This window comes from Populus trichocarpa, chromosome 10 (genome assembly GCF_000002775.5).
Source record: "Populus trichocarpa isolate Nisqually-1 chromosome 10, P.trichocarpa_v4.1, whole genome shotgun sequence".
Taxonomy (NCBI): Eukaryota; Viridiplantae; Streptophyta; class Magnoliopsida; order Malpighiales; family Salicaceae; genus Populus; species Populus trichocarpa.
This window is the reverse complement of record NC_037294.2, coordinates 2387608-2400087: the sequence shown is the minus strand read 5'-3', so window position 1 is coordinate 2400087 and position 12480 is coordinate 2387608. Positions and strand designations below refer to the sequence as shown.

Here is a 12480-nt window from a genome sequence, read left to right as displayed (position 1 = left end):
AATAAACTTGGCTGGTGTTAAGTATACAGCAGTAAACCACTGTCAAAAAATACAATGAACCAAGTCCTTTTAATTTTGTGTTTCACCTTCCTATATGCTCTTTCACATATTAATTAAGATAACTAGTAAAAACAAGAATCAAAAGAGTTAACAAGCCACTTCATAGAGCACTGTATGTAGTCTTCATCTCATAATGTAACAACTTGGCAAGCCTAATAAATAAATAAAATGTACAGAAGACTGAACAAAGCTGTTGTGATCATGAGCATATGCAAGACAGTGAATAGCCTTTGCTGAAAGTTTATTTCCCTATGAAAACTTAGGTGATGATTAATAGCACTGATTAAACTGGAAAAAAGCACTTGATAATCTCGTATATTTGAGTGTCCTGCATTCAAACCAGGATAAATACTCTGAAGGATGAAGGACACTGCAATTGGCACAACACCAAAGTTTATTTCCCCATGAAAACCCAGGTGATGACTAATAGCACTAATTAAACTGGGAAAAAGCACTCAATGATCTAGTATATTTGTGCATCCTGCATTAGAACCAGGATAAATACTCTGAAGGATGGACACTGCAATTGGCACAATACCAATAAGTGCAGCTTGCAGTTCCGAGCTGCTCGTCTTGATGGAGATCTGGCCACTTCGCTTATTGTTCATTCCAACATGGACAGCCATTTTGGAATTCCGACCAATGGAGAATTGAGACTGTAAATGGGCCATCAGACCTAAATCACCCCTCCACTTCATCAAGGACAGACCTAATGTGGATTGGTCCTGCTCTATAGGAAAATCTTTACTCTTGAGCCGCACTTCAAAGTTGGCTCCATAGGCAGTATCGTTACCTGATCTCACAGTGCCAGCATTTCCCACCAAAGCCAAGCGCTTTCCAACTGCAATCTGATCCTCAATCTTGAATCCAGTGACTACATTTTCACCTAGTAGAGTAACAGATATCCCGGCTGATGATTTGTTCATCTTAAACTTTTTGAGTTTGGTCTCACTTCGCAAGATATAAGCAAGCTGCCTTCCAATAGTCTGGATGTCGAATCCCACCATAGTTGATCCATTTTCTCCATGCTTAGCGCAAATTGAAGAATCTAATTGGATATTGAAGTCTTTCTTATCTTTTGTGATTTGAACCGTAAATGCACCAGGAAACTGACCAGCAATAGCAAGATTACTTTCGATGTTAACACCATCATATCCGCAATCATGATCCCAGCCCTGGGCATCCAAAACTGGCCTGACAAGAAACTGTGATGCAGGCTCCAAAGCTCGGTACCTGTATGAAGGATTGTCACTGTCAAACGATTGTGGGAGGACAAAGTCAGGCAGAGGCACAGGCACTGGTGCTGGACCTTCATCTTCCTGGTCCACATCTTCCCCAATGTCATTACTGCAATCTTTGCCTCTCTTCTTTATCTCCTTCAGCCTTTTCAAATTGTCTCTCCACTGCTTCTTTAGAAGGAGTTTCACCCGATAATCATACTCCTCAAAATAAGCTTTCTTTTGCTCTTTGCTGAGCTTCTGAACCTGAGATTTCCTCAAAGGCTTGAATGGTGGAAGCTGGTCATATTCATCCTCATCTTCTGCATCCGAATCAGGGAGGTCAACCAAGTCCATGTCTGAATCAATGTCCTCATCACCCAGATCAGTAGGGAGTTTTAGATGAGGGCGAGAATGCAACAGAGAAGACACGAGGTGGGGTAGAGGTAAAGAGCGGAGCCGTAAACCAAAAGGCTTCTTGTGGTCAATAAGATCTTGAGGCTTGGATATAGAACTTGCTTCAGACAAAACCTTCAGTGAGTAACACAGCAGTAATAATTGGGGTCTCCAGCTTTGTCCATTTGGGAGGACATTTTCTCCGTTCTCGTTCTTCTGGCACAAAGAATGATTCTCAACAAGAGACACCGGATGCTTCATACTCGGATGCATCAGGTACGAATCACCAACTGCTTGGCTGATTGCTTGCTGGATAACATGAGATCGTTGAGCAACATACACCTCAAAAGCTAGGGATGACCCAGATGGTCCATCAGGAGGAGGAGAAGTGGCATGCGTCAGAGTGACAATTGCATTTTTCCATATTGATGAAGTTAGAGTTCTGGAAAGCGAACTTAACAACAGCAAATCATTGCGATCTCTATCATGGGTGTCTAACCGGTCAACATAGAGGACAACATCTGGAGGAAACTTGTTAATCAGCTTTTTTACAGATGCTAGTATTTTCCGGTTGGTAGCCTCTTCCTTTACAGAGGACCTGAGACCTGGTGTGTCGATGATTCTGATTTTAACTCCATCAACTGTTCCAACAATCTCATTAACCCTAGTTGTGGCAGGTGCAAACGCATTGATCTCAACTCTCTTCTCACCAAAAATAGAATTAATGGTGGCACTCTTCCCCACTCCAGTTTTCCCGAGAACCAAAATGTTCAAAGAGAAGTTTAAATCATCTTTGCCCTCTGCTTCAAGCTGCATGGCCATACTCTTAGCAGTTTCAAGGCTAAACTCTCGACTAACACGTCTCCCTTCATCTGGGTCCAGCCGATGTAGCACTGATTCAACTATAGAATCTTCAGGAGACTGTCCTAGTCGCTGGACAAGCCTCAAGAACTTCACCCTTATGTGCTGTATCTTCTCTAAAATCTTCTTTTCTTCTTCACTTAAAGTACGCTTTACCATATCTGGTGGGGGAGCATGTCTCCTTGTGCGAAACTGGAAACCTGAACCAGCAGGATTTTCAAGAGAAAATAATCCAGAACCATCAACAGAGCTTAGTGCTATTCTGCCTCCATCCAATTCAGCACCAGTTGCTGCTTTTAAAAGAGCAGCAAATGCAGCAGAATCAAATAACTGTTTTCCTACTGGCTCTCTAACTTCGTCTGCTTCTTCATCTGAGTCTGTATCTTCATCTGAGTCCATAGTAATCTCTCCATCTATCGTCTGCGGATGATCATGATAAGCTTCAATACCTGGGGGGGAAGAGAAGGCTGAATTTTGCTCTAATTCATTCATGATGAGCTTGGTTGTTCCAGAGCCACCAAAAATTAACTCTTCAATGTCATCATCAGAAAGTAAGCCTTTTTGTCCTCCTATTGTTTCTGAATCACGGTTTGCTTCATCTTTGATACCAGAGGAATTTGTATTGCTTTCTCGCACATCTTCCATTTTATCACCTTCGAAGTTTTCAGAAGAAAGCAAGCCTTTTTGTCCTCCTATTGTTTCTGAATCACGGTTTGCTTCATCTTTGATACCAGAGGAATTTGTATTGCTTTCTCGCACTTCTTCCATTTTATCACCTTCGAAGTTTTCAGGAGAAAGTAAGCCTTTTTGTCCTCCTATTGTTTCTGAATCACGGTTTGCTTCATCTTTGATACCAGAGGAATTTGTATTGCTTTCTCGCACATCTTCCATTTTATCACCTTCGAAGTTTTCAGGAGAAAGTAAGCCTTTTTGTCCTCCTATTGTTTCTGAATCACGGTTTGCTTCATCTTTGATACCAGAGGAATTTGTATTGCTTTCTCGCACATCTTCCATTTTATCACCTTCGGAGTTTTCAGGAGAATCACCATTCACCCACAAGTTCGTGGGCTGAGTAACTGTTACAACATGACCATTGTCCTCGACCAATTTCACCGAACCAGAGTCATTAGCAGAACCATTTGTCACAACCGCATCTTTAGGACCCAAAACACAACTATCAGCTCCAAAATCCCTCTCCGTTGACAGCCTAGATTTGTTGTCATCAGAAGAAGAATTACTCTGAACCAATAACCCATCTTCTTTATCTTCTTCAATATCCAGCACCTTAACTAGAGGTGCAACATCCACAATCTCTTGAGCCCCAAAACTAGGAACTTTGACAACACCTGAAAAGCTTCCATCGTCCACTTCACTCACCATTCCCTCATCACCAGTCACCTTATCAAATTCATCATCATCCATTGACAACTGAGCAATAGGCCTAATTCCATTCGAATTCGCACTGTCCAACCCAACAACAGGGATAAATTCATCAGTTACACCACTCTCCTCCTCCTCTACCTCCTCAAGAACTGAAATTTCTTCATCTGGGTCAGCCACAAAAGGCCTAGAAACCCGATACATGCCACCAAAATCATCCTCTTCACTGTTTTCCTCATCTGGGTCGCCCAAAAAAGGCCTCTCGGATGCAGAATCAAACTCTTCTTCACCACTCACAAACCCATTATCAATATTACTACCAGTACCACTACGACTACTACCAATGTCGCTATCAGAGGTGTCAGTTTTATAACCATCTGATTGAAAATCATCAACAGTTATAGGAGCTCGGATAGGGAGAAAACCTGTAGGTGATGGTAGTGAAGGTGGGGTTCCTTGTGTTGTGGAAACAGGGACGTGGATCTTTGAGGCCATGGCTTCAAGTTCTTTTTTTTTATCAGTAAACACAGTATAACAACACACACAAATGCCAAAGCAAGGAAAATCTCTGGTCTGGTGAGGTAGGGCAAGGAGATAGGGTTGTGTTGGTGGGGAAGGAATAAGAGATAGGGTTTTTGCTTTTGCTGCTGTTTCAGGTTTGCCGAAGTGTGATGATGCCGTTTAACAACAGGACATGTGGATTCATTGCATGAGACGGGGGGATTTAGGTTTTGTCTCTTTTGATGTTTTTCTTTGGTTTTAATAGTGTTTGGTAACGTGTCAATGTTTAATTTTTAAATTTTTATTTATTTAAAAACATATTTAAAAAATTATTTTTTATTTTTTAAAATTAATATATCAAAATAATTTAAAATAAAATAAATTTAAAAATACCTTTTAAACATAAAACATTATGTTTGTTTTACTTGATTTACCCATTTGAAAGTGTTTTTTAAACTAATTTTTATTTTTTAAAAAAAGAAATTATTTTTTATATATAATTTAATAATTTTAATGTATTAATATTAAAAATAAATAAATATATATAAAATAAAAGATTAATTAAAAAATAGTTTATAAAAACATAAAACACCGTGTTAGTGTTACACAAGTTTACCAGCACAACATATTTCTTATCTATTTGTGTGATCATTACGCAATTGAATTCCCAATTAAGATTTTCACCCACAAGTTTTCTTCTCCTAGTCAGCTTGGTTTCATGTTAGATCGATAGGTTTGTTCCTTCCTGAGTTTTTGAGGTTCGAATTTTAAAGTAAGTATTTTTAAAAAAGAATCTATTTTTAAAAAAGTCTTAAACTAAATAAAAAAACTGTAACAGCTGGAGAAGATAATTTACTACGGGTTTCAGAACACATATAGATCATGTTTTTTAAAATTCTAATTTTTTTTTAAATAAATTTTTTAATATATTTTTAAATTTTGATGTGTTGATATAAAAAATAAATTTATTTTATTTTAATATATTATTAAATAAAAAAATACTTTGAACTGTTACCGTTATTATAATTTCAAACACAATTGAGTTAAAAACAGTTGAAATGTGTTTTGTAATTTTTAAAATAAATTATTTTTTTAATATTAAAAATAAAATTTTAAAAATAAAAAATAATTTATTATTTTTATACATTTTAAAAATATATATATTTAAAAAAAAAACTACTTTAGACACTCTAAAACACTACCCCTGACCAATAAAATATTGGTCTAACGATTAAAGCACTGCTATATCCCTGTAAGGGTAAAAACACGAGTTTAATTTTTAGAAAACACACTTATTAAAAGGTGCAGTCATAAACCCTGAACAAAATTAATCTTACCCATTATAAAAGTGTATAGAAGTGTGAGAATATCTAGATTAAAAAAAAAAAAAAAAAACAATACCCCCGGTATCTTTACCGAGCCAAAAGAAAGATTAATGGTCGAACAAACAAAAGAAAAAAGAAATGGAAAATTCCCAAAGGAGAAATTCCAGAGTTTGTCCAAGCAGCCCCCTGTCGTCTCCTGAAGATTTTTAATTAAATTAAGGGCCCTTTCATCTTCGAAGACATCAAATTTAATTTGAGTCACAGCATCACAAAGTAAAACATTCGATCATAGCTTATATTTAGTATCAATTCTATTTCGAATTTTAAGGGTCAGATGATTTATCATTTTTTTTTAGTAGAACAATCTTGTTTAAAATAACGTTTGATTATTATTTAGAGATAAAAATAAAAAAAAAACAAATCAGCATTACTTCCTGTTTTAAAATATTTGCCCTTATATATATATATATTTTTTTTTATTTATTTGCCCTTATATTTTTTATCATATACAGTAGTAGTGTTTACGAGTATGTAGTTGTTGTTCTTTAAAAAAAATATTTTTTGTTTAAAAATATATGAAAATAATTTTTTTTATTTTAAAAAAATTATTTTAAATATCAGTACATCAAAACGATATAAAAATATCAATAAAAATTAATTCAAAAAATCACAAAACACACAATTTCAACAATAAAATCAAACATTACATCATCCACCACATTCCATGGAACAAATCTTTTTTAAGAAGGTGTTTGACATTACGATTGCGGGTACGATTATATTAAAACGCAATTATATAGTATTTGGTTTGATATTAATTACACTTTTATATATATGGGTCCCACCAGAAACTAAGTCCCAGCCTTCGTTTCTGAAAAGCAATTTTCATTTGCTTTTGCGTGCATTCTCTCTCTTTGAAAGCATTTTCTCTCACCTTCACCGCCGAAAATTTTACAGAGGAGAAAACTATTGGAAAAAAAATATCAAAATGTCTCGCAGATCTGAAAATCAACAATACCATTACTAATAATTTCTGAGATATATCATTATCATCTCATTCCCAAAATTTTCCAGCCTTGTTATTCCCCTTCGTTCCCTTCTCTCGTCTTTATTCTTCTAACTTGCCTCCTTTTATTTCTCTAAGAGTTTTCCCTGCTAGACTTGTTCAACCAAAGGTAATTCTCAGTGATTAATAAGCTCATTCATCAAAGCTTTGTATTGTTTTTTTTTTCTGTAAATTAAAATCTTATATCCATGCACCCTTTTCTTCATTCATCTTCAAGTCAGATCAAATTTAGTGTAGATTTTCATATGATGTTTCTAACATTTCTTTACTATTTGGGTTTGCAGAAATAAACAGCAGATCCGTGTTGGAGAAACTCAAACGAGAGAAGAGTAAGAGCAACTCCAACTCACGAGCTAAATGAGAAGGCAAATATACTTTAGCTTTTATTCTTTCACTTTTTACATTCCAACGGAGTAGCTAAACAAATAGTCATTTTGGCTATTTGTTTACTTGGCAGCCATTTCTACATTTCACTGTAGAAATGGCCAAAATAATAATTGTTGGCCAACGGCTGTTTTTATAGCCGTTGGCCAACAACTCTTTTTTTTTCTTTAAATATAGAAGAAATTTTCTTTAAATGCATGAAGAAAAAACTTGTAGTTTTAAAATTTTGTATTGTGTCTCACCCTTCTCTCAAATTTAGAAAAACAAGAATCAATTATTCTCCGGTTAATTATTAACATTGATTGTGTTAATTAGCTGAAATTAAAAGGTATGCTTGTTTAAAAGCTTTTTCTATTTTCTCTTTTATATCTCTTGATTTTTTAGATCTTTTGTTGTTAATTTAATATTTGTGATGATTTTTATTTCTTTATTATTTTATGTTTTTAATATGGGTTAAGGAAGACAGTTTTTATTTATGTTGTTATCTTTGATAAAATTGAGAGGAATTAATAATGGTAGTTGATATTGATAAAAAAATAGAGTGACATATTTAAAATTTATTTTTGATTGTCTGTTTTAATTTGAGGTCAATTATATTTGTCTTATTGAGAATGCAATTAAACCAGTATATCGATTCTCTTTTAGTTCCAAAAAATGGTCAAATTATTATGTTAGAACAAGTAGGAGGCAATGCTTATTATTAATTCGCATGTTTGAAAACTATAAAATTGCTAGACATTGAATGTGAACTTCTTTTACACTCTCTTATAAGGTCTTAACTTGAGTTTTTTTTTTTTAATGTAGATGGATTCAAATTTTCCAAGCTCTTTTACCAACTTTCTTATGAGTGAGTCAGAAGATATTCTCTCTCAACCAAGTGATTCTAATCAATTAATTGATGACTTAACATGCTCGAATTTAAATGTCCATTCGGCAAAAAAATCACAAAGAAGTAAAAATTTCTCACAAGAGGATGATTGTTTACTTGTCTCTGTATGGCTAAATACAAGCAAGGATCCAATTACAGGAGTTGAACAACAAACAAAACAGTTCTGGGCTCGCGTACAAATAAGCATCTCAAGTAGATGGCAAGAAATAAATAGAGAAGTCGGTAAATTTGTTGGATTTGTTACTCAAATTGAAAATCGTCAGCAAAGTGGAATGACCGAAGAATCAAGGGTAATGTTAATATTCATTTCTATGTTAAATTGTTTAACACATATTTTAACATTATTTAATTTATTTATTTTTTTACCAGATTAATAATGCTCGGCAAATGTATGCTTCTTGCGTTGGCAAACGATTTCAACTAAAACATTGTTGGGTTATCTTAAGAAAAGAACCCAAATGGCAATTTGAGCGTGCAAGTCCACATCAAAGGTCAAACAAAAAACAAAAAAAATCATGTCAATGCAAGTTCGGCTTCATCAACTCCATCTACCCCTGATTCTGTTAGTTTAGGAGAAGATAGTGAACCATTGATTTATCAAGATAGACCAATCGGTCAGAAGGCTGCAAAGGAACGACTTAAACGTAGACAAGGAAAAGATAAAGTTGGGGATGTAACTGTAACGAATCTCTTACAACAATTCAGGGATACTCTAGTTAAAATTGAGGATCAGAAGAAACAAGACAGGAAAATTATGTTAGAGCAACAAGCCATGATGATTCAACAAGAGAAACAAGAATTGGACAGGATTGAGAAAGAAGAACAAATTATGAAAATGGATATTTCTAATTTGGATCCAATTTCTGCAGCGTATTTTCAAAATAGAAAGTTAGAAATTATGCAAAAGAGGGGTTTTAATTTTTAATTAACTTTGATTGATTTATTGTAATGTAATGTATTTTTAATTAAATATGTAGAAAATTCTTGGTTATTTTAAATATATTGTTATGAAATTACTCATATTAATTATATAATTAATAACATCATAATTATATTATATATAAAATATCTAAATTAGTTATATAATTATATTAAAATTAATTTAACATGAAATATATTAAAATATAAATGGCTTTTCTAAATAGCTTTTTATCATTGGAATGCACATAATCAAAAAAGCTATATTTACACTATTCAAAAAGCTATTTTCTCCATTTGGCTCTTCAATATAGCATTTTCCATTGGAGATGCTCTAACTGTGAGTTTTTACTTATCTCCATCTTAAAATTTATTTTAATTATCTACAAATTTTAATTTTTGTGATGCTCCATTGTTTTTGTTTTATTGTGATTAATTATCAATGTTGTTAATTAACTACAAATTATTGCACTTGTATGCAACCTATTCTTAAAAATAGATGATTTTTCTTTATACATTTTTTTCTCTGTTGAAATTACTCATGTTTTATGGAGTTTTGTATGTTTGATTAATTTATTAACATGGGTTTCGTCTGCTCTAAAATGGGTTTCCTTTAGTTCGACTAATAGTTGGATTTAATTGCTGCTTTTTTATTATTATTTTTTTGTATATAACTGGAAAAAAGTGTAATATTTTGTTTTGTGAGAATTGAATTAGGGTGTTGTGTAATTGATGAAGTTTTGAGGTTTTTTTTGTTCATATAGAGGAGTATATAATCATCTTGTTTGTAACAATCAAAAGTTATTAATTGTAGATTGGGCTTGATTTGTATAAAGTAGTGTTGAAAGTCTTGAATTGCAGATTGATTTTGATTTGTAGAAAATAGTGTTTAAAGTCATGAATTGTAGATTGAGTTTGATTTGTAGAAAATAGTGTTTAAAGTCTTGAACAAATTCACTTGGTTTGTACTGTATGACTGTGATGCTAGCTCCGATATATGTCCTTTATTCTTTCCATTTGATATAGAGGGAAACAAGAAATCCAAGGGCATCCAATGCTTAAACAGAACTGAAATTCACTTTAAAAAAAACTGACAAGAATAATTGTTGCTCCAATAATAACCCTAACAAATAGATAAGGTAGTTAGTTTCAAAACTTGAAATCCAATAAGTAGAAAGCCGGGAAAAGAACAAATTAAAATTCATTGTTGATTTTTACAGTAAGCAAGCGTATGACTTGTCTATACTCATCTTTATAATTACCCCTCATAGCCTGCTGTTTTTTATTTTGTTTTGTCTTACAAATTATTAAAACTACATTGTATCAACACCTCATGCTTTCAGTTTTCCTTAAAGAAGGGTTATTAAAGTGTTTTTTGTTAAATATATTCAATAAACTAAAGTCTTCCACAACATGCATTTTATACTTTTCAGTTTTTCTTATTATTTATAATAAGTATTTTGTATTTGTGTTAATGCAGATTTTTGCATATAAATATGATATCATTGCTTGTTTCCTTTTGTTAAATGTTTTAAAAGATACAATGGAAGGTCTTGAATCTATTAATAAGGCTGCTTGGACAAAGAACATGTTGCATACATTTTGTGACCTATACATTAAGGCCATTGATATGAGAATGAGACCTAATACTCATTTCGATAAAACGAGATGAAAATTTCTTATAACATCATTCAAAGAACAAACTAGTCATGCATTCACTAAAACACAACTGAATAACAAATGGGATGGATGCAAAAAGAATTGGAGGATATGGACAAAGCTGATTTCTGAAACTAGTGTGGGTTGGAGTAATGAATTAGAAACAATTTTAGCTAGCGATGAGTGGTGGAAAGCGAAAATTCATGTTAATTCCTCATGATCCTAACAATTTCATTTGTTGTTGTCAGATTTCATAAATTTTTTAAACACATGATGTTGCATTAATTATTTTTATTTCTTTTATGTATGAAATTAGAGGAGCCAAAAAATTTAGACATGCTAGTATTGAACCATCTTTGAAGATTGAATTTGACAGAATGTATTCCAACATTGTTGCTACTGGAGAGTATGTGTGGGCTCCATCGTTAGGAGTACTTGGTGGCAATGATGTCAATCCTGACACAAGTAATTTCAACATTAATGGTGTTGATATGGAAGAAGGAAACAATGATTTGGAGAAGGATGGGATTCCAAATTTGGAGAATGACATGTCTCGAATGGTTGGCGGGGTGAATATATCGAGCAGCAGCAACACAAAGAGTAGTGACAAAAGAAAAGAAAAAGATCCTTCTGAGGTTCGAGGTAGAAAGAAGAAGACGTTTGGAATTGGTGTTTAGCTATTGTCAATGTGGGATCAAATACTTGAGAGCATGTCGACTAGAAGTGATTCCACTTCTTTGCATATGGATCGGCAAGGCTGTAGTATTCCACTCAATTCATAGAGTTTCAATTGATGATGATTTTCATGAATTTGTTATGGAGTATCTGAGTTTAAAAAGAAAAGAAGAAATGTAATCTAGTATGGATGGTCTTGAAGAGAAGTTGAAATGATTGATGTGAATATATGCACGACGTAAACGTGCTTAGCTAACATGGTATGGTTTTATTTTATAAAACGTTAATTTATTAACTATGTTAAAGTGATAGGTAAATTTAATTTGTTATGTTATTTGACATTCTTGATAATTTATTTATACATGTTTACATTTGCAGAATAATGAGCTGACAGTTTTGAAAAGAATAGTTTTCAGTTGCAGAAGTTAGTTTTATTCATTGTATTATTCATTGTTGTAATTATAGACTTTTTATGTGAGTTATTGGACTATTGGGTTGCCTGTATTTATTTTTATTCGGATTGTAATTTAAGAGACTAGTTGTTCCAAAACAGATTCTCTTTTACGAATGTTATGTTATTGCATTGTTTAGCTCGATGTTGTTTAATTTAATGTAAACATGTAATATTTTAGTGAGGATAACTATTTACTATAAATATGTAATACTTTTATTTTTATGAATGTTTATTTCAATAATTCAATATGTATCTATGTTGTGAATATTGGTGGAAATAAATATTACAAAGTGCAACGGTTTGGAAGGGAAATTTTTGAAAAATTCATGTTACCGATGTGTGACTTTTAATATAATACCATACTTTAAAAAATAGAAAAGGAAGCCTTGTATAGTAGTAGCTTTATTACCCAAATAAGATGGATGCCAACTCAATAAAAAATGAAAAGTAGTAGAATGATAATAAAAGTGAAGACAATCAGCTAGAACAAGAAAAATATATATAAAAGAAAGAAAATAAATGGTATAAAAGTAAAGGATGGTCAAGAAAAATATATATAAAAAAAAGAAAATAAATGGTATAAAAGTAAAGGATGGTCAAATACAAATGAATGTCTATTTGATAAAAACTGCCAATGAAAATGATGCATGTGATAAGTTTTAGAGTGCAATCGGCCATACAAGCAAAAATTCTAA

At 32.8% G+C, this 12480-nt stretch overlaps 1 protein-coding gene across 4 annotated transcripts; it reads right to left on the bottom strand.

Moving 5' to 3' along the window:
- Positions 1–143: 143 nt before the first annotated feature.
- LOC18102269 (translocase of chloroplast 159, chloroplastic) lies at positions 144–4637 on the bottom strand. 4 transcript variants are annotated; one of them, XM_052456378.1, is made up of 2 exons: positions 3311–4637; positions 144–3187 (listed from the first exon to the last, which is right to left on the bottom strand). In XM_052456378.1, exons 1-2 carry the CDS (start codon positions 4407–4409, stop codon positions 516–518), a joined length of 3771 nt encoding a protein of 1256 aa, XP_052312338.1. In that variant the 5' UTR covers positions 4410–4637; the 3' UTR covers positions 144–515. The 4 variants fall into 4 exon arrangements, with proteins under 4 accessions (XP_052312338.1, XP_052312339.1, XP_052312340.1 ...); XM_052456379.1 differs by having other exon boundaries at positions 3434–4637; XM_052456380.1 differs by having other exon boundaries at positions 144–3310; positions 3557–4637.
- Positions 4638–12480: the final 7843 nt, after the last annotated feature.